This window comes from Erpetoichthys calabaricus, chromosome 4 (assembly GCF_900747795.2).
Source record: "Erpetoichthys calabaricus chromosome 4, fErpCal1.3, whole genome shotgun sequence".
Taxonomy (NCBI): Eukaryota; Metazoa; Chordata; class Cladistia; order Polypteriformes; family Polypteridae; genus Erpetoichthys; species Erpetoichthys calabaricus.
In genome coordinates, this window is record NC_041397.2 from 333,118,125 (window position 1) to 333,144,636 (window position 26,512).

The window sequence follows — 26,512 nt, forward strand, 5'->3', positions numbered from 1 at the left end:
ACGACAATTAAATGCATATTCAGAATATCAGGGTTACACTAAAATGAAGCTACGAGAAAGCCATGTTACAACGACAAGTTTTTAGCAGTTTGTTTAAAGCCCTCCACCGTATCAGCCTGGCAGATCTCTAGCGGTGAGCTCGTATTCCAGATTTGAGGTGCAGAACAGCAGAAGGCCATCCGCCCGCCTCACCACTTCTTTTAAATTTAGCTCTTGGAATTCTAAGCAGACCCTGTGATGGGTAGAAGGACCAGGGGGAAGGGCACTGATGAGGCAATACCTCCACTGGGACAGTACTGGGCAGCCCTCCAGGGTGGCTGTGGCACCACAGATTCCCGCAGGGCATGTTGGGAACTGGAGTTTGGTGAAGCCCTGGTGAAGCGCACCCAGGAGTGATTCCAGGTCATAGTGATGAGCCACCTGGAACACTCCCGGGACCTGAATAAGAAGAGCCGCCTCAATCCATTCAGGGGCCATAGTCGGGAGGAAGGAGTGGACAAAGCCTGAGGAAGACTGGTGGCAAGGAAGGGAATGGACTGTGTATGGGTGTGGTGTTGGTGGTTTGTGCACTTTTAATTATAAATAAACATGGGTGTTGAATTGAACCTGTGTCCTATCTGTCTGTGTCGGGGGTTAGGGTGGCAGTACGCCCACTAGTGGCTTACAACCCTCATTTGAAGATCTAAGGGTACGATTTGGAGTGTAAGGTGACAGGCATTTTGAAATAAAATACAGTGTAATAATAAAGCACACACAAGTATAAAGGTTTGGGGTTTTTAGGCCCCATATACCGTAAAGCAAATATAAGCACGTTAGTGTTTTCTACAAAGTACAACAGACAGAAAAAATCATGCAGGTCGGACAATTTATAACGGAGGACAGGAAGTGATGAAATGATGGGGAAAAGTCGTGATGGTTGATGGGAAAGTGATGTCATCATTGAGGGACCAGAGGTTAGAAAGGACCTCGGAAGTAGGTGGTACCAAAAGACTTCCAGGACTGTTTATGGCTTCGGTCTTTCTGAAGGAACAAGAAAAGAGAGGTTTGGCGCCCGTCGGATCCTTAAGCCACTCCCTATGTGCTCGTGCGTGACATGACCCCTCCCCCACCAGCCCAGACCCACCGGGTTGGACGACCCGAACCGAGAGGTCGTGAACTCAGGAGAGAGCATCAGCATTGGCTTGAAGGTTACCTCGACGATAAGTGATGGTGAACTTATAAGGCTGCAAGTCCAAAAACCACCTGGTGACCCAAGGATTCAAATCCCTGTGGAGGGCCATCCACTAGAGGGCAGCATGGTCCGTCATCAGGGTGAATTCACGGCCCAGCAGGTAGTACCGCAGGTAAGTTACCTCCCACTTGATGGCCAAGGCTTCCCGTTCCACTGCTGCATATCTGGTCAACAGTTTCCGGCTCAGGTAAATCACGGGGTTGTTCGACACCGTCGATGCTTTGGCTCAGAACGGCACCAAGACCTGTGTCTGAAGCATCGGTCTGGAGGAGAAAAGGAAGAGAGAAATCAGGAGCTCTCAACACAGGTGCCATTGTTTGGGCCATTTTCAAGTCACTGAATGCCCGTTCTGTAACATTTCTGGCCCATTTCTTTGTCAGGTCCGTCAAAGGTGCTACTCTCTCAGAAAACCAAGGTACAAACGGGCGGTAGTAGCTCGCTAGTCCCAAGAAGGCTTGCGCCTGTTTTTTGACTATCGGAACGGGGCCATTCAAGGATGTCTTTGATTTTAGACTTCTGTGGTTTCACCAGCCCTCCTCCCACCAGGTAGCCTAAATACTTGGCTTTGTTCAACCCAAAATAACATTTCCGCAGGTTGATCCGAAGCCCAGCCTTCGCTAGCGTCAGGAGGACAGCGTAAACCTGCAACACATGTTCCTCCCATGTGCCGGAATAAATGACCATGTCATCCAGGTAGGTGGCACAATAGGACTGGTGGGGCTGTAGCACTCTATCTACCAGACGCTGAAAGGTCACTGGCACCCCGTACAGTCCAAATGGGAGGACCTTGTATTGCCAGTGTCCACTAGGGGTGCTAAATGCTGTTTTTTCTCTTGCAAATGCCTTAAAGGGAATTTTTCAGTATCCCTTTGTCATGTCAAGAGTAGTCAAATAACGGGCAGTCCCCAGCCATTCGAGGAGCTCGTCCACGCGGGGCATGGGGTAGGCATCAAATCTGGAGACTTGGTTAAGACGTCAAAAGTCATTACAAAATCTCCATGACCCGCCTGGCTTAGATACAAGAACGATGGGACTGGACCAGGGACTGTGACTTTCTTCAATGATGTCCATGTCCAGCATGCGCTGGACCTCTAGTTCCACCTTTGAACGTTTCGCCTCCGGGAGGAGGTAGGGGTGTTCCCTGACTACCACCCCCGGGTCTGTGACTATGTCGTGCTGAATCAGTGAGGTGCGGCCTGGTGCTTCACTGACCACTTCCGGGGTGGACTGGATTGCTCGTTTGAACTCCCGTCACTGGAGGGGTGTCAGATTGTGACAGCTGTTTTTGAGAAAAGGGAGAGGGCAGGGCCAGCAAGAGGAGGGTCTTCCCTATCTTTCCACGGCTTTAGGAGGTTGACATGATAAACCCTCTCGCTCAGTTGACGATTTGGTTGGCTTACCAAATAGTCCATGAGCCCTTTTCTTTCCTTCACCTCGTAAGGGCCAAGCCAATGTGCCAGAAGTTTAGAGTGGGAAGTGGGCACAAGCACCATTACTCGGTCCTCCGGTTGAAACTCTCGTAAGGAGGTGTTTCTATTGGTGAATAGAATAGAATGCCTTTTATTGTCACTCTACACATGTACAATGTGATTAAAAGCAGCTCCTTCAGTGCAGACATATATGTAGAACACAACAAGTAAATAAACAAATAAACAAATGGTGCAAAAAGTTGCAAAAAAGTTCTGCAACGCTATATACAAATGGAAAGAATAATAACTAAATCAAGTTATTGCACATTATTTAAATACTGGAAAGAATAAATAACTATTGCACTATTGGGTTATTGCACATAATTTAAATATTGCACAATAATGATGATCCTGTGCAGTGAGTAGTGGATGTTGGGCCCTGAGAGTAATGATATTGTACAGTATACAGATATTGCACAGTTATTATCAGTACCATTTAGATATTGGATATTGCACAGTTGATGGATAGAAGGAAGTCCAGGGGTTGGGGGGTCAGACTGTGTAGTCAGTGCATGTGTGAGTTTAGAATGGTTATGGCTTTTGGGAAAAAACTGTTCTTGAGTCTGTTTGTCCTTGTTGTGATGCCCCTGTAGTGCCTCCCTGAGGGCAGCAGGTCAAACAGATCAGAGCCAGGGTGACAGCTGTCCTTAATGATGTTTTTTGCTCTGCTGAGGCAGCGGGAGATGTAAATGTCCATCAAGGAGGGGAGAGGGCAGCTGACGATCTTCTGTGCTGCCTTAGCTACTCGCTGAAGCCTCTCCCTGTCTGCCATGGTGCAGCTGCCATACCATACTGTGATACAATACGTCAGCAGGCTCTCGATGGACGAGCGGTAGAAGGTCAGTAGCAGGTTGGAGTCCAGGTTGTGCTTTCTGAGGACCCTCAGGAAGTGTAACCGTTGCTGAGCCTTCTTGATTATAATACTGCGCCTACGCTGCTTGAGCATTCGACATATGGTCTTTTAATAAAGGTCTGATTTTTCCCAATCTATCGCGTAATTGTGCGATATACTCAAATATATTGGTGGAGGGAAGTGCCTCACCTTCCCATCCTTCTTTATGGACGTCCAAAATGCCCCGGGGCTGACGTCTGTACAGTAACTCAAAGGGGGAAAACCCCGTAGAGGCTTGTAGCACCTCCCGATAGGCAAAAAGTACCAGGGGTTAAAGCTGGTCTCAGTTCCTACCATCCGCGCTGACTACCTTGCGGAGCATCTGTTTAAGGGTTTGATTAAATCTCTCCACCAACCCATCCGTTTGAGGATGATAAACGGATGTCTTAAGATGCTGAATACGGAGTAACTTGGCAACCTCCCTGAACGTATCCAAAGTGAAGGACGTACCTTGGTCTGTAAGGGCTTCTTTAGGTATGCCCACTCAGGAGAAAAGCCCTACTAATTCCCATGCGATATTTTTCATGTTAGCGGCTTGCAGGCGAACCGCTTCTGGGTACCGGGTTGCGTAATCGACCATAACCAAAATTTATTTATGGCCTCGCGCCGAAGGTTCCAGGGGTCCTACTAGATCGACACCGATCCTTTCAAAGGGAATGTCTATGAAGGGTATTGGAACTATAGGAGCATGACCCCTGCGGGTTATCTGACGAAGCTGGCAGGTCGGGCAAGACTGACAGAAACGTCGGACCGCCCCATTTATTCTGGGCCAATAAAATCGGAGTTTTACTCGCTCCAATGTTTTTTTGGCCCCAAGGTGGGCGCCTAAGAGGTGGGTGTGAGCCAGATCGCAAACCTCCTGCAGTACGTTCACGGTACTAGCAGCAGTTTCTGCCTCTCACCTTCTTGTTCTGCAACTCGGTGCAGCAGATCGTTGTCTAACACAAAGTAGGGTCCTGGTGGTGTGGACTCCACGGACGGTACATCATCTATGGAAACGATGGCATTCCTGGCAAACTTCAGGGAATCATCGTTCCACTGCTCTTTTTTAAATGACGCCGACGTAAAGCGAAACTGATGCTCCATGCCGGCGAGCGGTTCAGGTGGGCAGTTCGAGGGAATTTCTGTCCGACCCGGAGCCCCAGCCGGTTGCACTTCTGGGTCTGGGTCAATCACTGAAGAGGATTCCGCCCTGCTGTCCACATCATCAATAGTCGCCGAAGTGCACGGCGTGGGAGCGGCTGGGACAGCCCCTTGACCCTCCACAATCAGACCCAGACTAGGTGTGGGAGTGATTTTTGTTCTACCGTTGTTACTCTCTGACAAGTCTTGTCCGAGTATAAGCTGAAAGGGGGGCTCGGGCAAAACAGTGATGAGCAGTTGTTTCAGCTTCCCTTCCAGGAGATGTAACATTTCACGGACCGGTATGATCTAGTCTCAACGTGTACACATGTCACGTTCATTCTCTGAGCCTTCCATTGTCATAACGGAGAGCAACAATGGTAATGTTACTCTTGGAGTCAAACAGTGCCACCACCGAGTGTCCATTTATCAACACCACTCCCGCATTAGGAACCGCCAGGGGATGGGACAGAGCTCAGTACCTTTCTCCTTTGGCCCAGCTGCATCCGCGGCATTGAGAGGACAGTTGGGAAGGAGGTGTCCCACCTCGCCACACTTGTAACAGTGCGGCGCGGAGGCCCCCCCCTCGGTCTCGGTTAATGCTCTGCCAACCGACGGGTGGGCTCCGGGGGTAGCGACGCATCCTTCTCTGACCCCCCGGCAGTTGGCTTTTCAGGACCTCTAAAAGACCGTTCATATCCTTGTAGGAGTGCCATCGGACCGACTGGGCGAGATCATCCGGCATGGTGTTTACCAACCCCTCACAGGCTACCTGCTCTACTACCTGGCGGGCCTGGTTTACATCTGGCCTTGGCCAGCGCCAGAGCTTGCCCCAGAACTCAAACGCCTGGGCTCTCGCTGGGCCATAGGGGTTGAATTTCCAATGCCTCAACCCCCTTGCCTGCTGGCCTGATGTTACGCCGTAGCACTTAAATATTTCGGTCTTAAGGAGGTCGTATTGGGCGGCCTCCTCCTCAGGGAGATTGTGATAGGCGCTCTGCATGGGCCCTTTCAAATATGGTGCCAGAATGGAGGCCCACTCCACCCACGGCCATTGATTCCGAGAGGCGGTCCACTCAAACACCGACATGTAAGACTCGATGTCATCCGTCTCTGAGAGCGGCATGATAGGAGGTGGTAGAGGCTGGGCGGGCTCAGGTTTCATAGCTTCTGCTGCAGCCAGCCGTCTCTTGGTCTCTGCCAACTCTGCTTTGGTGGCAGCTTGATCCACTTTTAGAGCCTGCAGTTCATTAGCCATACTGGTCAGGACTGTGTTCAGCTCCTGCCCTTCTGACATTTCAGACGTTTTATCCTGCCGGCTATGCCACTGTAATAAAAAAGCACACACAAGTATAAAGGTTTGGGGTTTTTAGGCCTCATATACTGTAAAGCAAATATAAGCACGTCAGTGTTTTCTACAAAGTCCAACAGACAGAAAAAATAATGCAGGCTGGACAATTTATAACGGAGGACAGCAAGTGATGAAATGATGAGGAAATGTTGTGATGGTTGATGGGAAAGTGATGTCATCATTGAGGGACCAGAGGTTAGAAAGGACCCCGGAAGTGGGTGGTACCAAAAGACTTTGGGACTGTTTATGGCTTCGGAACAACAAAAGAGAGGTTAGTACCCCGCCATTGTACCCCGGCACGGCTTGTTGCGGTGCCCGTCAGGTCCTTAAGCCGCTCCCCATGCGCTCGTGCGTGACAACAGGAGATTATCAGCAGATTATTGAAGGCTTTGTAAACCCCTGGGTTTGTGAAAGGCGCTCAATAAACGTAACCTACTATTGTTATTTATTATTATCAGCAATATTTTAAAGTCAGTTCTAAATGACACAGATAACCAATGTAGTGACATCAAAACTGGGGTGATGTGCTTGGATTTTCTTTTCCTAGTTAAGATTCTAGCAGCTGCATTCTGCACTCATTGTAATCATTCTTATTAGATTCTTATTAGAACACTCTAGACGAGAACAGGCAATTCAGCCCAACAAAGCTCGCCAGTCCTTTACACTTATTTATTCTAAAAAAAACCATCAAGTCGAGTTTTGAAAGTCCCCAACGTCTTACTGACTACCACACTACTTGGTCGCTTATTCCAAGTGTCTATCATTCTTTGTGTAAAGAAAAACTTCCTAATGTTTGTGTGTAGTACTAGGGTGTTGTACCGTGTTAGCCATTATGAATGTAGAGAAAAGCCAAGCAAAATGACCCCTTTTATTGGCTAACTAAAAAGATTACAATATGCAAGCTTTCGAGGCAACTCAGGCCCCTTCTTCAGGCGAGATGTAATCTAATGTTTGTGTGAAATTTACCCTTAACAAGTTTCCAACTGTGTCCCCGTGTTCTTGATGAACTCATTTTAAAATAACAGTCTCGATCCACTGGACTAATTCCCTTCATCATTTTAAACACTTCAATCAGGTCACCTCTTTATCTTCTTTTGTTTAAACTGTAAATGCTCAGCTCTTTTAATCTGTCCTCATAACTCATCCCCTGTACCCCTTGAATCAGCCTAGTCGCTCTTCTCTGGACCTTTTCTAGTGCTGCTATGTCCTTTTTGTAGACCAAAACTGCACACTGTACTCCAGATGAGGCCTCACCAGTGTCTTATAAAGCCTGAGCCTTGGACCTCCTGTGACTTGTACTCCACACATCAAGGCGCTATATAACCAGACATTCTGTTAGCCTTCTTAATGGCTTCTGAACACTGTCGGGAAGTCGATAGCTTAGAGTCCACTATGACTCCTAAATCCTTCTCATAAGGTGGACTCTCGATTTTCTGACTGCCCATTGTGTATTCAAACCTAACATTTTTACTTCCTATGTGTAATTCTTTACATTTATCCATCCATCCATCCATTATCCAACCTGCTATATCCTAATTATAGGGTCACGGGGGTCTGCTGGAGCCAATCTCAGCCAACACAGGGCACAAGGCAGGAAACAAACCCTGGGCAGGGCGCCAGCCCACCGCAGGGCATCTTAACATTTACTGACATTAAATTTCATCGTCCACAAATCTGCCCAAGCCTGTATGCTATCCAAGTCCTTCTGTGATGGTTCAAAATATTCCAAATTATCTCCTTATCTACCTATCTTGGTATCATCTGCAAACTTAACCAGCTAGTTACTGATATTTCTATCTAAATCATTTATAGATATTAAAAATAGCCGCGGCCTCAGCACTGCCCCCTGCTGGTCACCACTCTTAACATCGGCCAGTTCTGATGAGGTTCCTCACACCATCACCCTCTGCTTCCTGTGTGTGAGTCAATTCTGCACCCATCTGAAAACATCACCCTGAACTGCCACTTATCTTAATTTGATGCCCAACTGGACAGTGTGCACCCTTTACCTTACGCCTTGTGACCGTGACCCACCTATTTCTACCTGTCTGGTCTGGAATCTCCTCCCGCGCCACCTTGGGGGTGCACACTATCTCTCTATAGGACACCTGGGCCAAGTCCGTCAATTCTCTATTACAACGCAGGGCAGTTCAGCGACCCTGAGCTCGAGGTGCTGGATCAGCTGGCATCTCCTTCAGATGTGGCCCTCATAAACAACTGGCTCTTCCAAACCATCATCTAAAAAGTCCAACATCCAACAGGACTTGCACTGCATTGGCCTCATTATTGAAATTTGATTTGGGATTAGTAAACTGTCTTAATTTTTTTTCTTTTCTTAAAATTAAATAATTTAACTTAAACAGTAACACTAAGATCTGCTACAGATATTTTACACCTTTTCCTCTTAAGCTCCTGTGCTGTTCTCCCTCTCAGCTGCCTGCTGTTTGTCTTTCTAGGAAGTTAACTTTACTTTTCTCTGTCTCTTCTCCTAACTTTGCCCTCCTCTTACTTATACAGTAAGCTCTCCTCCACTCGCACTGTTTGTATTAATGAACCCTTAGGCCGTCACCCACTTAACTGTTCTACCTCTGGACGGCTAAGGACTGTTCAATCAATCAATAATAAACAAATAAATAAGACATTACTACCTTATCTGCTCCTACAGCCCCTTGTGCCTGATCAGGGGCCTTAACGATGGACGCTGACCTGCGCACCGCTGAGCCTTCCGGTTTACTGCTTTGAAGTCAGCCGCGGCCTTTTTCTTTTTCTTTTCTTTTCCTTTAAACTAAGGAGTCACTGTTATGATGACAAAGTTATTTGCTTACAAATGCTGATATCAGTTACTGCTGCCTTCTACCCTGCCTCCTCAATGCGAGTTCAAATACAGATAACGAGAACAAGTACACGTACAAGCAACTTTTCCAAGCGCACCTCCCAAACACCCAGCTACTTTTGCTTTTGTGCAGGCAAAAAAAAGCAAAAAAAAAAAGCAAAAAACTTTAAAAATTCCCACTCAGTTCCTTAGCAGCAACCAAAACCCAAGTTTTTAAGAGCAAAATGAATTTGCTTATTTAAATCTCACACCACAGAACAGACCAAAAACTCTCAACAGCCTCGAGCGTTTGCAAAGCAGCGTCAGCACCTGCAAAGATTGATGTCTTTTTTGGGTGGTCCTGAGAGGAGTGTGTTACAGTAATCTAGCCAACTGAAAACAAAGCCTTTTAGGAGATCTAACTTTTTCTATATTTTTGTGAAAAAATGCTGTTCTTGTAATCTGATTAATCAGTGATTTAAAATTCAGGTCAGAGTCAATAGTTATCTTGACTTTTAATCCTAATGAATCAAGTTTATTTCTAACTAGACAAAGAGCCCATTTCGACAACGTAAGATGAAACGGGCACGAGTGGAATAGTAATAAGTATAAGCACCACAAACCTGATATAGGTGTATTGAATGAATGCGTAATTAGGCCTCGAGCTGTAGTCGAAATCGCATTCCAGGCCTCTAGAGCTTTAATCGAAGTCACCTTTCTCTTTGAATTTTCGTGGCCATAAATCCGCCACCTGCAGTGATGTCGGTCTCGTAAGGTTTTTCTGGCAGCCGCGCAGAAGGCAACTGCGCATTCGGCTTCGGACGGACGTGAGTGAGTGAGTGAGTGAGTGAGTGAGTGAGTGGAGTGAGTGAGTGAGTGAGTGAGTGAGTGAGTGAGTGAGTGAGTGAGTGAGGAGGCTGGCGAATTATGTATTAAGATACCCTCATTACATCCATTATTGCCAATCACTAAAATTTGTTTTCTCCTTATTTAATTTGAGAAAATTCCTACTCACCCATTTAGAAACACAAGTAAGACATTGTATCAGTGAATCAAGAGAGTCGGGGTCATCAGTTGTGTGTCGTCTGCATAGCTGTGGTAGCTCACATTATGCCCCGAGATAATCTGTCCTCGTGGAAGAAAGGAGATCGAAAAGAGCAGCGGACCCAGGATAGACTCTTGTGGTCCACCATATAGAACAGTGGTTCTCAAACTGTGGGGCGGGGCGCAAAGTAACAAAAAGGGGGGTGCAAAGATGTGAAAAAAAGAAAACAAGAATCGAAAATATGAAAAATCCATCTATTGAAACCAAAACAAATGAACTTAAACTACATTCTGATACTAGAAAAAAAAATATAGAGTTAGATAAATGTCGCTAAAAGTTAATTAGGTATAATAAAATATGCATCTATGATATATCATTAATTAAAAAAGAACAAACTGGTATTAGTGGGCTCCTTTCAAAAAAATGTTAGGGTGGTGCGATTAAAACTGTTATGGAAACTCGGGTCACAAATACCTAAAGGTTGAGAAACGCTGATATAGAATATCAGGGGTATTTGAATTATAATTACCACAACTAACAAAGAATTTTCTCCCTGCCAGGTAGGATTCAAACCAATTTAAGACGCTGCCAGAGAGGCCCACCCATTGACTAAGGCGTTTTCTAAGAATATTGTGATCAATGGTGTCAAATGCGGCACTCAGATCTAAGAGGATGAGAACAGATAAATGGCCTCTGTCTGCATTTACCCGCAAGTCATTGACTACTTTAACGAGTGCAGTTTCTGTGCTGGTAGACACTTTTCAGTGACTTTTAATTCCTCTTCTTCGTCTACTGCTCCTCTTAAATGTGGTGTTCCTCAGGGATCCATTTTGGGTCCTATTTTATTCTCCATATACCTTCACCCTATTGGAGCAATTTTTAGGAAATTTAACATTTCTTTTCACTGCTGTGCTGATGATACTCAGGTTTATATTCCTGTCTGCAACTCTACAACAAATCAACTCCACAACTGTCTGTCTGAACTAAGATCCTGGATGGCTAATAATTTTCTTGATCTAAAACAAAATAAAACAGAGGTGCTTATAGTGAGTCCATCAGCTAAAGCCCAAATTGGTCTTGGACTTCTCGGCTCTTTCTCTGTCTTTTCCAAACCTCAAGTCCGTAATCTTGGTGTTATCTTTGACAGTAACCTCTCTTTTGAGAAACAAATAAATTCTGTAGTCAAGAGTTGCTTTTTCCAACTCCGTCTATTAGGTAAGATAAAGCCTTTTTTATCTTCTAGGGATCTTGAGAAAGCTACTCATGTGTTTATTTTTTCTCGCCTTGATTACTGCAACTCTCTGTATTCTGGGATTAACAAATCCTTGATACACAGGTTACAGTTAGTCCAAAATGCTGCCGCTCATTTTCTGATTGGGGCAAGAAAGTCTGATTCTGTTTCTCCTATTTTAGCTTCTTTACACTGGCCGCCTGTCAGTTTTCAAATTGATTTTAAAATCCTGCTGCTAGTTTTTAAATCTTTACATGGGCTTGCTCCTGTCTATTTATCTGAACTGTGTGTTTTACATCAGCCATCCAGAGTGCTTAGATCTTCTGGTCAGCTGTCTCTGGTTGTCCCTCGTACCAAGTGTAAAACCAAGGGGGACAGACAGGACTTGTGTCACCTTGCCTGTGGAACTCTTTACCTCATCATATAAAGGAGTCGTCAACAATTGAACTGTTTAAAACAAGATTAAAGACTCATTTCTACTCACTTGCATTCAGTGACCTTCAGTAATACTGATGGCTTCCTCTTTGTGATTATATTACATTACTTCTATTTTTTATGTATATAACATTACTTCTATTTTATTATGTATTTTATTTTATGTTCATATATTTTATTTCTATTTATGTTCTATGTTAATTTGTTTTATTTTTGTAAAGCACTTTGGCCACAGCATTACTATGTTTGTTTAAATGTGCTATATAAATAAATTGACATTGACATTGCTGTGATTTGTTCTAAAACCTGACTGAAATTTGTCAAGAATAGCATGTTTATTGAGGTGCTCATTTAACTGTATAATGACTGTCTTCTCTAAAATTTTACTTAAGAAAGGCAGGTTAGAGATGGGTCTAAAATTTTCAAGAGCAGAGGGGTCGAGGTTATTTTTCTTAAGTAGGGGTTTAACTACAGCAGTCTTGAGACAGTCTGGGAAGACCCCCGTATCTAATGATGAATTTACTATGTCAAAAACATTATCACTAAGCACGCCCGATACTTCTTTGAAAACATTTGTTGGTATTGGGTCAAGGACACAGGAGGAGGGTCTCAGTTGAGAAATTATTTTATATAAATCAGGTAAATCTACCCTGGTGAAAGAATTTAATTTGTTTATAACGGAGTACTGGGGCTTAAGAGGATCAATATTGGGGAAATATACTATATTATTTCTAATATCATTAATTTTGTGATTAAAAAATACAGCAAAAGCCTCACAAGTTTCACTGGAAGTATTTTGGAGGCATTCCATTGAGTGACATGGGCTTAGCAGACAATCAATAATACACAGGTAAGGCCTCATATGGTCTCCAGGCTGCATAAAGGACATAGCAGTGCTAGAAAAAGTCTGGAGAAGAGAGCCGAGGCACACTCCAGGGATCCAGGGGACGAGTTCCGAGGAAAGATTCAAAGAGCTGAGCCTTTACAGTTTAAGCAAAAGAAGATTAAGAGGAGACCTGACTGAAGTGTTTAAAATTATGAAGGGAATTTGTGCAGAGGATCGAGATGGTGACTTTGAAATAAGTTCATCAAGAACATGGGGAGGCAGCTGGAAACTTGTGAAGGGGAAATTTCGCACAAACATTAGGAAGTTTTTCTTTAGACACTTGGAATAAGTGACCAAGTACAATACAATACAATACAGTTTATTTTTGTGTAGCCCAAAATCACACAAGAAGTGCCGCAATGAACTTTAACAGGCCCTGACTCTTGACAGCCCCCCAGCCTTGACTCTCTAAGAAGACAAGGAAAAAAACCCTTGTAGGGAAAAAATGGAAGACACCTCGGGAAAGGCAGTTCAAAAAGAGACCCCTTTCCAGGTAGGTTGGGCGTGCAGTGGGTGTCAAAAAGAAGGGGGTCAATACAATACAATGTAATAGACAGAACAGAATAAATCATCAATACAGTATAAAAATAAAAAATTTTAGAAGTATGGAGCAGAATTTAACAGTAGATGATATCACATAAGAAGATTTGGATTTGTTAGAGTCCTGGAGACCTCATCCATCAAGCTGCCTCCCCCATTTGGCCATTCCACAGCTGAAACAGTGCTGGGCCAGCCAATCCGATGAAAGGACCCCTCTTTCCCATGATTCCTGTGATCCTCCATCAAAAATGACTTTACCTTAGGCAGCAAAACAACTTGGCAGGTGGGCCATGGCACCAAGTGCCACATTTGAGTACCGAGAAGAGAAACAGAATAAGTGAGGGTTAGTATCCAATTATAACTGTCATGTTACTTATGTTTTAGTGCTAATGACTAACAACAGAGATGCAGTCTGTACAGTTAATCAGCAGCTATAGTCAGGATATGCTAAACTGAAGTAGTGAGTCTTCAGCCAGGATTTAAAAGCTGAGACCGAAGGGGCAAACATCATCCAGGTACACGGCACAGGAGCAAAACCCAGGTAGAGAGGAACAGACTGTGTGAATAACTGCAGGGGAAGACTCAGCAGAGCGTTGTTTTTGCTGTGTACAGTTACCATTTCCAGGGTCCGGCGTTGACCTGCACCATTTTGCGAAATGATTGGGTTTTCAACACCGCCTACATATTTGTCCTCATGCAGGGCAGTCCATGGCGTGAGACACATGTCTAGTAGAACTGCAATTGCCACAGCGCTGGCGAGACTGAGCTGTATTTAGAATTTAGAATTGAGAATGCCTTTTATTGTCACTATACACATGTACAATGAGATTAAAAGCAGCTCCTTCAGTGCAGACATATATGTAGAACACAACAAGTAAATAAACAAATAAACAAATGGTGCAAAAACTTGCGAAAAGTTGCAAAGAAGTTGTAAAAAAAGTTCTGCGACGCTATATACATCCATCCATCCATCCATCCATCCATCCATTTTCCAACCCGCCGAATCTGAACACAGGGTCACGGGGGTCTGCTGGAGCCAATCCCAGCCAACACAGGGCACAAGGCAGGAAACAATCCCGGGCAGGGTGCCAACCCACCGCAGCGCTATATACATATGGAAAGAATAATAACTATTACCCTATTGGGTTATTGCACATAATTTAAAAATTGCACAATAATGCTGATCATGTGCAGTGAGTAGTGGATGTTGGACCCTGAGAGTACTGATATTGTACAGTATACAGATATCACACAGTTATTATCAGTACCATTTAGATATTAGATATTGTACAGTTGATGGATAGAAGGAAGTCCAGGGGTTGGGGGGGTTGGACTGTGTAGTCAGTGCACGTGTGAGTTTAGAATGCTTATGGCTTGCTGTTCTTGAGTCTGTCTGTCCTTGTTGTGATGCCCCTGTAGCACCTCCCTGAAGGTAGCAGGTCAAACAGATCAGAGCCGGGGTGGCAGCTGTTCTTGATGATGTTTTTTTGTTCTGCTGAGGTGTAAATGTCCATCAGGGAGGGGAGAGGGCAGCTGATGTTCTTCTGTGTTGCCTTTATTACTCTCTGAAGCCTCTCCCTGTCTGCCATACCATACTGTGATACAGTACGTCAGCAGGCTCTCAATGGACGAGCAGTAGAAGGTCAGTAGCAGGTTGGAGACCAAGTTGTGCTTTCTGAGGACTCTCAGGAAGTGTAACCTCTGCTGAGCCTTCTTGATGACTGCTGTGATGTTGTCTGTCCAGGAGATGTCAGCGGAGATAAGGACACCGAGAAACCGGAAGGTATGGACCCTCTCCACACGTAGCTGTAAAGGGGGGCTAAGCTGGTGCTGTGCCTCCTGAAGTCGACAATGATCTCCTTGATTTTCCTGGTGTTCAGAGCCAGATTGTTCTTTGAACACCAGGCTGCCAACTTCAGGACGTCCTCTCCTGTAAGCTGCCTCATCTCCCTTTGAGATGAGTCCAACCAGTGTGGTGTCATCAGCAAACTTGACGATGAGGTTGTTGTTGTGGACCAGATTGCAGTTGTGGGTGTAGAGACAGCACAGAAGGGGGCTCAGCACACAGCCTTGTAGGGTAATGGTGTTCAGTGTGCGAATGGTGGAGTGGTGGGGTCCGAGTCTCACAGTCTGGAGCCAGTTGGTAAGAAAGTGTTTTATCCAGACACATGTGAGAGGGAGGAGGCCAAGAGTGACCAGTTTGGTGATGAGAATGTCAGGAATGATTGTATTAAAAGCTGAGCTGTAATCCACAAAGAGCATCCGGACGTTTGAGGTCTCATCTGCTGTACTGATGCTTGAGACTGACAGTCAGATGCACGTTACATTCACTGTCTGAACAGCAGTTAAGGGATTTGCAGGAGGCATCTGTGTTTCAGCTAATTTATGTGCACATTGAGAAGCTGATTCTATTTGGCACGCAATAGTCAACGCTTTACAGAGTGTAAAGTCATCATCCTCCAAAAGAAGCATCTCACGCACCAGAGGAAGACTAGTTTTTTCAATCAGTTGGTCTCTAATCATTTCATCACGAAGAAGGCCGAATTTACAAGACTCGGCCACGTACTGCGACATAGACTCACCAGCACATTGTGTCCGCTGACGGAACTGTAGCCGTTTCAAAAGGATGCTCTGCTTCTTTGGAAAGTGTCCGTCAAGAAGCCCAAGAGCGGCTTCGTATGTGTCAGCATCGCTGAGAGTCCTTCTGAGCCGAGGCAATGCAGGAGAATGGCTCTTTTTCTAGCACTAGCAACTGCGTCCAAACCCACAGCAAGCAGGTACGTTTGAAATGAAGACTTCCATCTGTCCCATGGAACGGGTGATTCGCCCGGCTGAGGTAAGAAAGGCTCAGGGGGTGGAAGCGAAACAAATGGAACATTTTCAGCCATCCTCGTTCGCCAATTGTAATGTTCTTTAGGTTGAAATAGCAACACACTCAGAATAACGTTTCGATTGCTGTTTATTTTGAACCCTGTTTAACCAACTCTCCATACAGTGTGCTTTTAAAAACCACACCCTTCCCTCCGGATGTCATACGTCCCAAAAGACGCAGACCATAGCAATCAATACCTGAACCTAAAGTAATCAACAAAAGCATTATTAAACAATTGTATACAACACGTACCCACCACTCCTCAGCACAATCAGTGGGTATGATCCGTCCCTTGAGTGCCGGGCCCTCTCTCTCTCTCAGTCACTCACTCACTCAGCCTCTCTTTCGTTTCGTTTCCTTTTTGTTTTTTCCCTCTCTCTTTCTGTGCCGGCCTGTACTTATACGGCTCCATGAGCACAGCATCTCAATCATGCATCGCAGGAAGCCAATGAAGCAATTAGGTTTATCATATACTGCTGTCAGCCCTGGAAGTCATGTGACTGTCAGTCTGTCAGTCAGTCATCATCCAACCAGCTGTATCCTAACACAGGGTCACAGGGGTCTGCTGGCACGGTGGCGCAGTGGTAGCGCTGCCACCTCGCAGTAAGGAGACCCGTCTGGCTTTGCTTCCCAGGTCCTCCCTGTGTGGGTTTCCTTCCACAGTCCAAAGGCATGCAGGTTAGGTGCACTGGTGGTCCTAAATTGTCCCTAGTGTCACCCTAAATCTTCATTAATTTTAGATATACAGTGGTGTGAAAAACTATTTGCCCCCTTCCTGATTTCTTATTCTTTTGCATGTTTGTCACACAAAATGTTTCTGATCATCAAACACATTTAACCATTAGTCAAATATAACACAAGTAAACACAAAATGCAGTTTGTAAATGGTGGTTTTTATTATTTAGGGAGAAAAAAAATCCAAACCTACATGGCCCTGTGTGAAAAAGTAATTGCCCCCTGAACCTAATAACTGGTTGGGCCACCCTTAGCAGCAATAACTGCAATCAAGCGTTTGCGATAACTTGCAATGAGTCTTTTACAGCGCTCTGGAGGAATTTTGGCCCACTCATCTTTGCAAAATTGTTGTAATTCAGCTTTATTTGAGGGTTTTCTAGCATGAACCGCCTTTTTAAGGTCATGCCATAGCATCTCAATTGGATTCAGGTCAGGACTTTGACTAGGCCACTCCAAAGTCTTCATTTTGTTTTTCTTCAGCCATTCAGAGGTGGATTTGCTGGTGTGTTTTGGGTCATTGTCCTGTTGCAGCACCCAAGATCGCTTCAGCTTGAGTTGACGAACAGATGGTCGGACATTCTCCTTCAGGATTTTTTGGTAGACAGTAGAATTCATGGTTCCATCTATCACAGCAAGCCTTCCAGGTCCTGAAGCAGCAAAACAACCCCAGACCATCACACTACCACCACCATATTTTACTGTTGGTATGATGTTCTTTTTCTGAAATGCTGTGTTCCTTTTACGCCAGATGTAACGGGACATTTGCCTTCCAAAAAGTTCAACTTTTGTCTCATCAGTCCACAAGGTATTTTCCCAAAAGTCTTGGCAATCATTGAGATGTTTCTCAGCAAAATTGAGACAAGCCCTAATGTTCTTTTTGCTTAACAGTGGTTTGCATCTTGGAAATCTGCCATGCAGGCCGTTTTTGCCCAGTCTCTTTCTTATGGTGGAATCGTGAACACTGACCTTAATTGAGGCAAGTGAGGCCTGCAGTTCTTTAGACGTTGTCCTGGGGTCTTTTGTGACCTCTCGGATGAGTCGTCTCTGCGCTCTTGGGGTAATTTTGGTCGGCCGGCCACTCCTGGGAAGGTTCACCACTGTTCCATGTTTTTGCCATTTGTGGATAATGGCTCTCACTGTGGTTCACTGGAGTCCCAAAGCTTTAGAAATGGCTTTATAACCTTTACCAGACTGATAGATCTCAATTACTTCTGTTCTCATTTGTTCCTGAATTTCTTTGGATCTTGGCATGATGTCTAGCTTTTGAGGTGCTTTTGGTCTACTTCTCTGTGTCAGGCAGCTCCTATTTAAGTGATTTCTTGATTGAAACAGGTGTGGCAGTAATCAGGCCTGGGGGGTGGCTACGGAAATTGAACTCAGGTGTGATACACCACAGTTAGGTTATTTTTTAACAAGGGGGCAATTACTTTTTCACACAGGGCCATGTAGGTTTGGATTTTTTTTCTCCCTAAATAATAAAAACCATCATTTAAAAACTGCATTTTGTGTTTACTTGTGTTATATTTGACTAATGGTTAAATGTGTTTGATGATCAGAAACATTTTGTGTGACAAACATGCAAAAGAATAAGAAATCAGGAAGGGGGCAAATAGTTTTTCACACCACTGTAATATTCATACAGCCTTGTTTCAGGCATTTTATTCTTGTGGTTCTTATTTCTTCTATAGTGCACTGTATATGTTTCTCCTCCGTCAGGGCTAAGCTTTCCTGTGTGTGTGTGTAATATGGTGAGTGCCCACTGGAGGACACCACTGCACTTCACTCCCACGCCTCAGTCCTCCTGTTAACGTCGCCATTCGTCTGTCTGTCTGATTGTTTCTCTGCTCAGGATTTCGCTGAATGCTTTCAGCTTTTGATGTTTAAGATTTCCTGTTTGTATAAATTGTTCTGTAAAATTTAGAGTGGCCACAAGAGGCAGTAGTTTGGCGGCTGACCAATCACTGACCCCTTCTGTCCATCCATTCTCTTTCTTATCTGCTTTTCCATTTCAAGGCAGCGTCCAACCCTGCCACTGTAAGGCCCACACACGCTTGCTCCCATGTCATGTGTGTGTCAGCTGACCAAGAATTCATCTTGGAGAGGACCACTAGTGACAAATCCAGGGACAAGAATGAGGAGGAGGTGCAATTTAATGTGACATCAAGAGATTCAATAAGACATCAAACTCTGTCAGTAGGGCAGCACCGTGGCACAGTGGTAGCACTGCCGCCCTGCAGTTAGGTGACCTGGGTTCGCTTCCTGGGTCATCCCTGTGTGGAGTTAGCATGATAGATAGATACTTTATTAAATTCCCATAATCCAGCAGCAGCATACTGATAAAAAACAATATTAATTAAAGAGTGATAAAAATGCAGGTACAGTGCATCCAGAAAGTATTCACAGCGCTTCATCACTTTTTGCACATTTTGTTATGTTACAGCCTTATTCCAAAATGGATTAAATTCACTTTTTTCCTCAGAATTCTGCACACAACACCCCATAATGACAATGTGAAAAAAAGTTTACTTGAGATTTTTGAAAATTTATTAAAAATAAACAAATTGAGAAAGCACATGTACATAAGTATTCACAGCCTTTGCCATGAAGCTCCAAATTGAGCTCAGGTCCATCCTGTTTCCCCTGATCACCCTTGAGATGTTTCTGCAGCTTCATTGGAGTCCACCTGTGGTAAATTCAGTTGACTGGACATGATTTGGAAAGGCACACACCTGTCTATAGAAGGTCTCAGAGTTGACAGTTCATGTCAGAGCACAAACCAAGCATGAAGTCAAAGGAATTGTCTGTAGACCTCCGAGACAGGATTGTCTCAAGGCACAAATCTGGGGAAGGTTACAGAAAAATTTCTGCAGCTTTGCGGCTTCAGTCTCTCCTGGTCTCACTGTAGTCAGTGCATGGCCGAAGTCAGCCACAGGGCGAGTGGGTAACAGTAAGACGGGGGTCTAAGAATCCAAAATGTAGTCCCCCGGCACCCAGGTCACCAATTCGGACCCAGAACAGATTCTCAGCACTCCGCAGCGCGCCTGTGGAAACTGAGAATAAGAAAGTGCTCATAATTGGCGATTCCATAGTGCGTAATGTTAGAATTCCAAACTGTGTTAAACCAGCAGTTCATGTTAAGTGCCTCGCAGGGGCCAAGATTTCTGGCATAGAGGCCGCATTGGACTGTGTCGCCGATGATGAAGTATCTACCTTATTGCTGCATGTCGGCACTAATGATATTTATTCACAGCAATCTGAGGTATTAAAGAGGAACTTCATCTCTCTATGCACCAAAGCTAAAAGAAAATGTCAGAATTTAGTTGTATCTGGCCCCTTACCAAGATTACATAGAGGGGATGTGATTTATAGCAGATTGCATTCCCTTCACTGCTGGCTAGAAACCTGGTGTGCAAACAAAGGCATAGCGTTTGTGAACAATTGGGATGATTTTTAGGAAAGGCCTGGATTTTTCAGAAGATAGATAGATAGATAGATAGATAGATAGATAGATAGATAGATAGATAGATAGATAGATAGATAGATAGATAGATAGATAGATAGATAGATAGATAGATAGATAGATAGAAGAGATGGTCTTCATCCTAACTGGAGGGGATCTTATGTATTATCCCAAAATATGGCAGCAAAACTGCCTGGTTGACTGATTAGAGCACCATCCAGGCCGCAGTCATGTGATCTTAAATCACAGGGTGTTGTTTATCCCACCTGTTACATTCCTGAAGCTGTTACCCATAATCCTTGTCTTGGGTCATCCAGTAAATTTAGTCTTGATACAAACCTTAAATTAATTGATAACCCAAAAAATAAGGTGTATAATTAGACCAAGGGATAAAACCAGACCCTCCACCAGGGGCATCTGTAATAGAAATTTACTACAAATTAAAACAAAAAATATATCAGCAATTCAGAAAGAAGCATACAGTTTTAAATGCTGCTTATTGAACATTCGCTCTCTTGGCACTAAAGCTGTTTTGGTAAATGATATTATATTAAGTACAAAATGTGACCTGTGTCTTCTCACCGAAACCTGCTTAGTAAATGTGACACTGTACCCCTAGCTGAGGCGTCACCAGATGGCTACTCGTTCCTTCATAAGTCTAGAGATTCAGGTCGAGGAGGAGGCCTTGGAATAATTCATTGTAACAAAATGCAAATCACTCCTAAAAATGTAGGCAGCTTTACATCCTTTGAGGCAGTGGTCTCCAACCTTTTTGACAGCAAGGACCACTTTATTAGATGCAACTTTTTCCACGGACCGGTAGGTTGGGGGGGGGGTTTGGGGGTGTCTCGGGGGGGGCAGTTTTATACACAATTTACATAACATTTCTATTATTATTAAGTTATTAAGCAGTTCGCATACGTTTGCAACTCGAGATTTTTCTTCTTTTTTGCATTATAACAAAGACATATGCTTTGCATTTGCCATTCCTACAGATTGCACATCACAAACATTAACACTGTTATCGTTTTTTTCGTGTCTGCCGTTTCTATAGGAGGGTGACAATGAGTTAAGATGTTGACAAGCAATAAGCAAAAGGTATCACTGAAAACCACAGAAAACAAAAACAGCAAAAAAAAAAAAAAACAGTACAAGGAAAGTTCGAAGAAAGAATTTTTTTTACAATGTTTCTGTTTGGGGATCGTTATGTAGCCTAAATGTGTACAACTGAGCTGCGGCCACAGATCTAACTTCTCTGTGGATGATTCATTCAAGCATTTCAAGGTCACCTCGTTGTAATGAAAGCATCTGCTGAATGTACTTTGTAGTAACGAGATTTCTATAGACTCGTGTCATATGGAGAAACTGTCGGGACCATAAAAATACTTTGTTGTAATACTCTGTCACCTCGGTCTCTCTCCTCTCTCTGGGCAGCTGCAAAGCCCCACCCACCAAGCATTCTGAAAAGTCTGAGTGAGTTGCCGTTGCCAGCAGTTCTCTCGCAGCCCGGCTGTCAGACGGCTGCGGCCCGGTAGTGGGTCGCGGACCGGGGGTTGGGGACCCCTGCTTTGAGGCATTCATTTTAAATATTAAAACAGATTCCAACACAATTATAGTGCTAGTCTACAGACCACCAGGGCCGTATTCATTGTTCATGTCTGAATTTAGCAACCTTCTATATGACTTGGCTATAAATTATGATCACGTAGTACTGATGGGGGATTTTAATGTACACATTGATGAGGAAACTGACACTTTTAGCAATTGTTTTACTTATTTGTTAAATTCAGTAGGATTTTGTCAGCATGTCAAAGGTCCAACTCATAATCATAACCACACATTAGATTTAATTATAACTTACAAAGTTGAAATTCAAAATTTAATTATTACTCCATTAAATGAAGTTATTTCCGATCACTACTTAATTACATTTGATTTAGTCCTGCCCTTGCCAACACACTCCCAGATTAAAACAAAAACAGTGAGACATCGAGATTGTAATTCTGCTTCAAAATGTATAGATACTTTGAGTAAGTCGAGTGTAACTGTGGAAAACAATTGAGATCAGTTAACATCAAATGTAAACACAGAAAACAATTTAGATGAGCTATCATCACATTATAATGTGACCTTGAGAGATGCTTTGGACACAGTGGCTCCCCTTAAAACAAAAGTGATCAAAGCACATAGAAACTCTCCCTGGTTTAATGAAAACACTCGAGCTCTTAAATTAGAGTGTCGAAAACTGGAGCGCAGATGGAGAACAACAAAGCTACATGTCTTTCAAATTGCATGGACAGAGAGTGTTAATAAATATAAAAAAGCCCTCTTTAAAGCTCGCTCAGAATACTATTCTACATTAATAGATAGCAATAATAAAAATCCTCGGGCACTGTTTAGAACAGTGGCTAAATTAACAAATGGGAATTCAGACCAACAGTGCAAAATACCAACAGACATTAGCAGTACAGACTTTATTAACTTCTTCAATGAGAAAATTAAAATATAAGATCCCAGATCTCTGCATCACAGTACAAACCAAATACTAGCTTAGCAGACACTGTCTCACATTGCACTCAGCACTTTAGTAATTTTAATCCTGTAACTGAGCAGGAAGTCTTAACTTTAATTTCTAAAATGAAGCCCACTACTTGTTCCCTGATCCAGTGCCAACAAAACTAGTAAAAAGTGCAATGGATGTTCTTGCAGCGCCTATCCTAAACATTATCAATAGTTCATTATTGCATGGCACAGTACCTGATACACTAAAAGTGTCAGTCATTAAACGATTACTTAAAAAGTCAGACCTTGACCCACATATACTAAATAATTATAGACCTATTTCAAATCTACTGTTTCTCTCTAAAATACTAGAAAAAGTAGTCGCCAGTCAGCTTCAGACACACCTCACGCATTACAATTTATTTGAGAAATTCCAGTCTGGTTTTCGCACTGGTCATAGTACAGAAACGGCACTAACACGGGTTGTAAACGACATTCTGATATCCTCTGATGAAGGAAACTCAACTGTAATTATGTTGTTGGACTTAAGTGCAGCGTTTGACACCATCGACCATTCTATTTTACTACACAGGCTAGAAAATGATGTTGGGCTTACAGGCACCGTGCTCGCATTGGTTTAGTTCTTACTTATCAAATCGATTCCAATATGTACAGAAATGTGCTGACAGGACTCCATCATTATACACAGAAATTCAATATGGTGTCCCGCAGGGCTCAGTACTCGGACCTTTACTGTTTTCACTGTACATGCTTCTACTGGGATCTATCATTAGGAAACATAATTGTTAATTTTCACTCGTATGCAGATGACACCCAGTTATACCTTTCATTTAAATCAAATGAAGTTTCTCCAATGTTGTCTTTAATTAGTTGTGTTAGTGAATTAAAGGAGTGGATGAATGAGAACTACTTGTATTTAAACACAGATAAAACAGAGATGTTAATTGTTGGAGGGAATGATGCTGATCACAACAATATTTTGTCATCATTTAACTCAGTTGGAATCCCAGTCAATTTTACTGAATCAGCCCGCAATCTCGGAGTTATCTTTGACTCTAGCATGTCATTTAAGGCGCATATTACAAAGTTGTCCAAAACATGTTTCTTCCATGGGATGAATTAGGAAAATTTCCATTAGGAAATTAAGGCGCTTTTTAAATAAACAGGATTCTGAGAAACTAATTCGTGCATTTATCTCTAGTAGGATTGACTACTGCAATGCTGTGTTCACTGGATGTTCAAACTGTTCTTTATACAGCCTCCAGGTAATCCAAAATGCAGCTACAAGACTTATTACAAGAACAAGAAAATACGAACACATAACTCCAGTTCTTAAATCCTTACACTGGCTCCCGGTTAAGTTTAGGGCAGATTTCAAAATCCTTCTTTTAACATATAAAGCATTAAATGGTCGAGGTCCGGCTTACTTGTCTGAACTTATCATGAGTTACAAACCAGAGCGCACATTAAGATCTCAAGATGCCGGTCTGCTTATGATTCCAAGGATGAATAAAATAACAGTGGGAGGTTGAGCTTTTAGTTACAGGGCCCCTAAACTGTGGAATGGTCTGCCTGCTACTATAAGAGGTGCCCCTTCGGTCTCAGCTTTTAAATCCCGGCTGAAGACTCACTACTTCAGTTTAGCATATCCTGACTAGAGCTGCTGATTAACTATACAGACTGCATCTCTGTTGTTAGTCATTAGCACTAAAACATAGTAACATGACAGTTATAATTGTATACTAACCCTCACTTATTCTGTTTTTCTTCTCGGTACTCAAATGTGACACTTGGTGCCATGGCCCACCTGCCAAGTTGTTTGCCTGCCTAAGGAAAAGTCATCCCAGATGGAGGATCGCAGGAATCGTGGGAAAGAGGGGTCCTTTCATTGGATTGGCTGGCCCAGCACTGTTTCAGCTGTGGAATGGCCAAATGGGGGAGGCAGCTTGAAGGATGAGGACTCCAGGACTCTACACAAATACAAATCTTATTATGGGATATATCATGTACTGTTAAATTCTGCTCTGTACTTCAAAAATGTATTATTTTTTTATTTCTTACTATATTGAGGAATTGTTCTGTTCTGTTCTGTGTACTGCATTGTATTGTATTGACCCCCTTCTTTTGACACCCACTGCACGCCCAACCTACCTGGAAAGGGGTCTCTCTTTGAACTGCCTTTCCTGAGGTTTCTTCCATTTTTTCCCTACAAGGTTTTTTTTTGGGAGTTTTTCCTTGTCTTCTTAGAGAGTCAAGGCTGGGGGGCTGTCAAGAGGCAGGGCCTGTTAAAGCCCCATTGCGGCACTTCCTGTATGATTTTGAGCTACACAAAAATATACTGTATTGTATTGTATTGCATAATGAGCACAGTGGCCTCCATCATCCATAAGTGGAAGAAGTTCGAAACCACCAGGACTCTTCCTAGAGCTGGCCGGCCATCTAAACTGAGCGATCGGGGGAGAAGGGCCTTAGTCAGGGAAGTGACCAAGAACCCAATGGTCACTCTGTCAGAGTTCCAGTGGTCCTCTGTGGAGAGAGGAGAACCTTCCAGAAGGACAATCATCTCTGCTGCAATCCACCAATCAGGCCTGTATGGTAGAGTGGCCAGACGGAAGCCACTCCTTAGTAAAAGGCACATGGCAGCCTGCCTGGAGTTTGCCAAAAGGCACCTGAAGGACTCTCAGACCATGAGAAAGAAAATTCTCTGGTCTAATGAGACAAAGATTGAACTCTTTGGTGGGAATGCCAGGCGTCATGTTTGGAGGAAACCAGGCACCACCCATCACTAGGCCAATACCATCCCTACAGTGAAGCATGGTGGTGGCAGCATCATGATGTGGGGATGTTTTTCAGCAGCAGAAACTGGGAGACTAGTCAGGATAAAGGGAAAGATGACTGCAGCAATGTACAGAGACATCCTGGATGAAAACCTGCTCCAGGGCGCTCTTGACCTCAGACTGGGGCGACGGTTCATCTTTCAGCAGGACAACGACCCTAAGCACATAGTCAAGATATCAAAGGAGTGGCTTCAGGACAACTCTGTGAATGTCCTTGAGTGGCCCAGCCAGAGCCCAGACTTGAATCTGATTGAACATCTCTGGAGAGATCTTAAAATGGCTGTGCACCGACGCTTCCCATCCGTCCTGATGGAGCTTGAGAGGTGCTGCAAAAAGGAATGGGCCAAACTGGCCAAGGATAGGTGTGCCAAGCTTGTGGCATCATATTCAACAAGACTTTAGGCTGGAATTGCTGCCAAAGGGGCATTGACAAAGTATTGAGCAAAGGCTGTGAATACTTATGGACATGGGATTTCTCAGTTTTTTTATTTTTAATAAATTTGCAAAAATCTCAAGTAAACTTTTTTCATGTTGTCATTATGGGGTGTTGTGTGTAGAATTCTGAGGAAAAAAATGAATTTAATCCATCTTGGAATAAGGCTGTAACATAACAAAATGTGAAAAAAGTGATGAAGCTCTGGGAATACTTTCCGGATGCACTGTATAACAGACAATAACTTTGAATAATGTTAACGTTTACACCTGAAGGTGGAATTGAAGAGTCTGATGTTAAGAATTTAGATGTTCTCCCCGTGTCTGCATGGGTTTCCTCCCATAGTCCAAAGACATGCAGGTTAGGTGCATTGGTGATCCTAAATTGTCCCTAGTGTGTGCCCTGCAGTAGGCTGGCGCCCTGCCCAGGATTTGTTCCTGCCTTGCACCCTGGATCTAGCGGGTTGGAAAATGACTGACTGGCTGACTCTGTCAGTATGGCCAACATCTGACTGACTGGTGAGTCCTCATCTTCAAACATTTGGAAGTGACGGACCCCTTGACTGACCAATGGAGGACCATCAATTGTCTGGGGAAACACTCTGTGCTCCTACATATAATCACTAGTCAAGAGCTCTT

General features: G+C 43.7%; 1 protein-coding gene across 1 annotated transcript in view; it reads right to left on the reverse strand.

The window, feature by feature from the left end:
- Positions 1 to 2,724, reverse strand: part of LOC114641370 (E3 ubiquitin/ISG15 ligase TRIM25-like) — a 34,320-nt gene extending 31,596 nt beyond the window's left edge. The window contains exon 1 of the mRNA XM_051926732.1: positions 2,632 to 2,724. Coding sequence (XP_051782692.1) covers positions 2,632 to 2,724 — 93 coding nt within the window. The remainder of the gene's footprint in view (positions 1 to 2,631) is intronic.
- Positions 2,725 to 26,512: the final 23,788 nt, after the last annotated feature.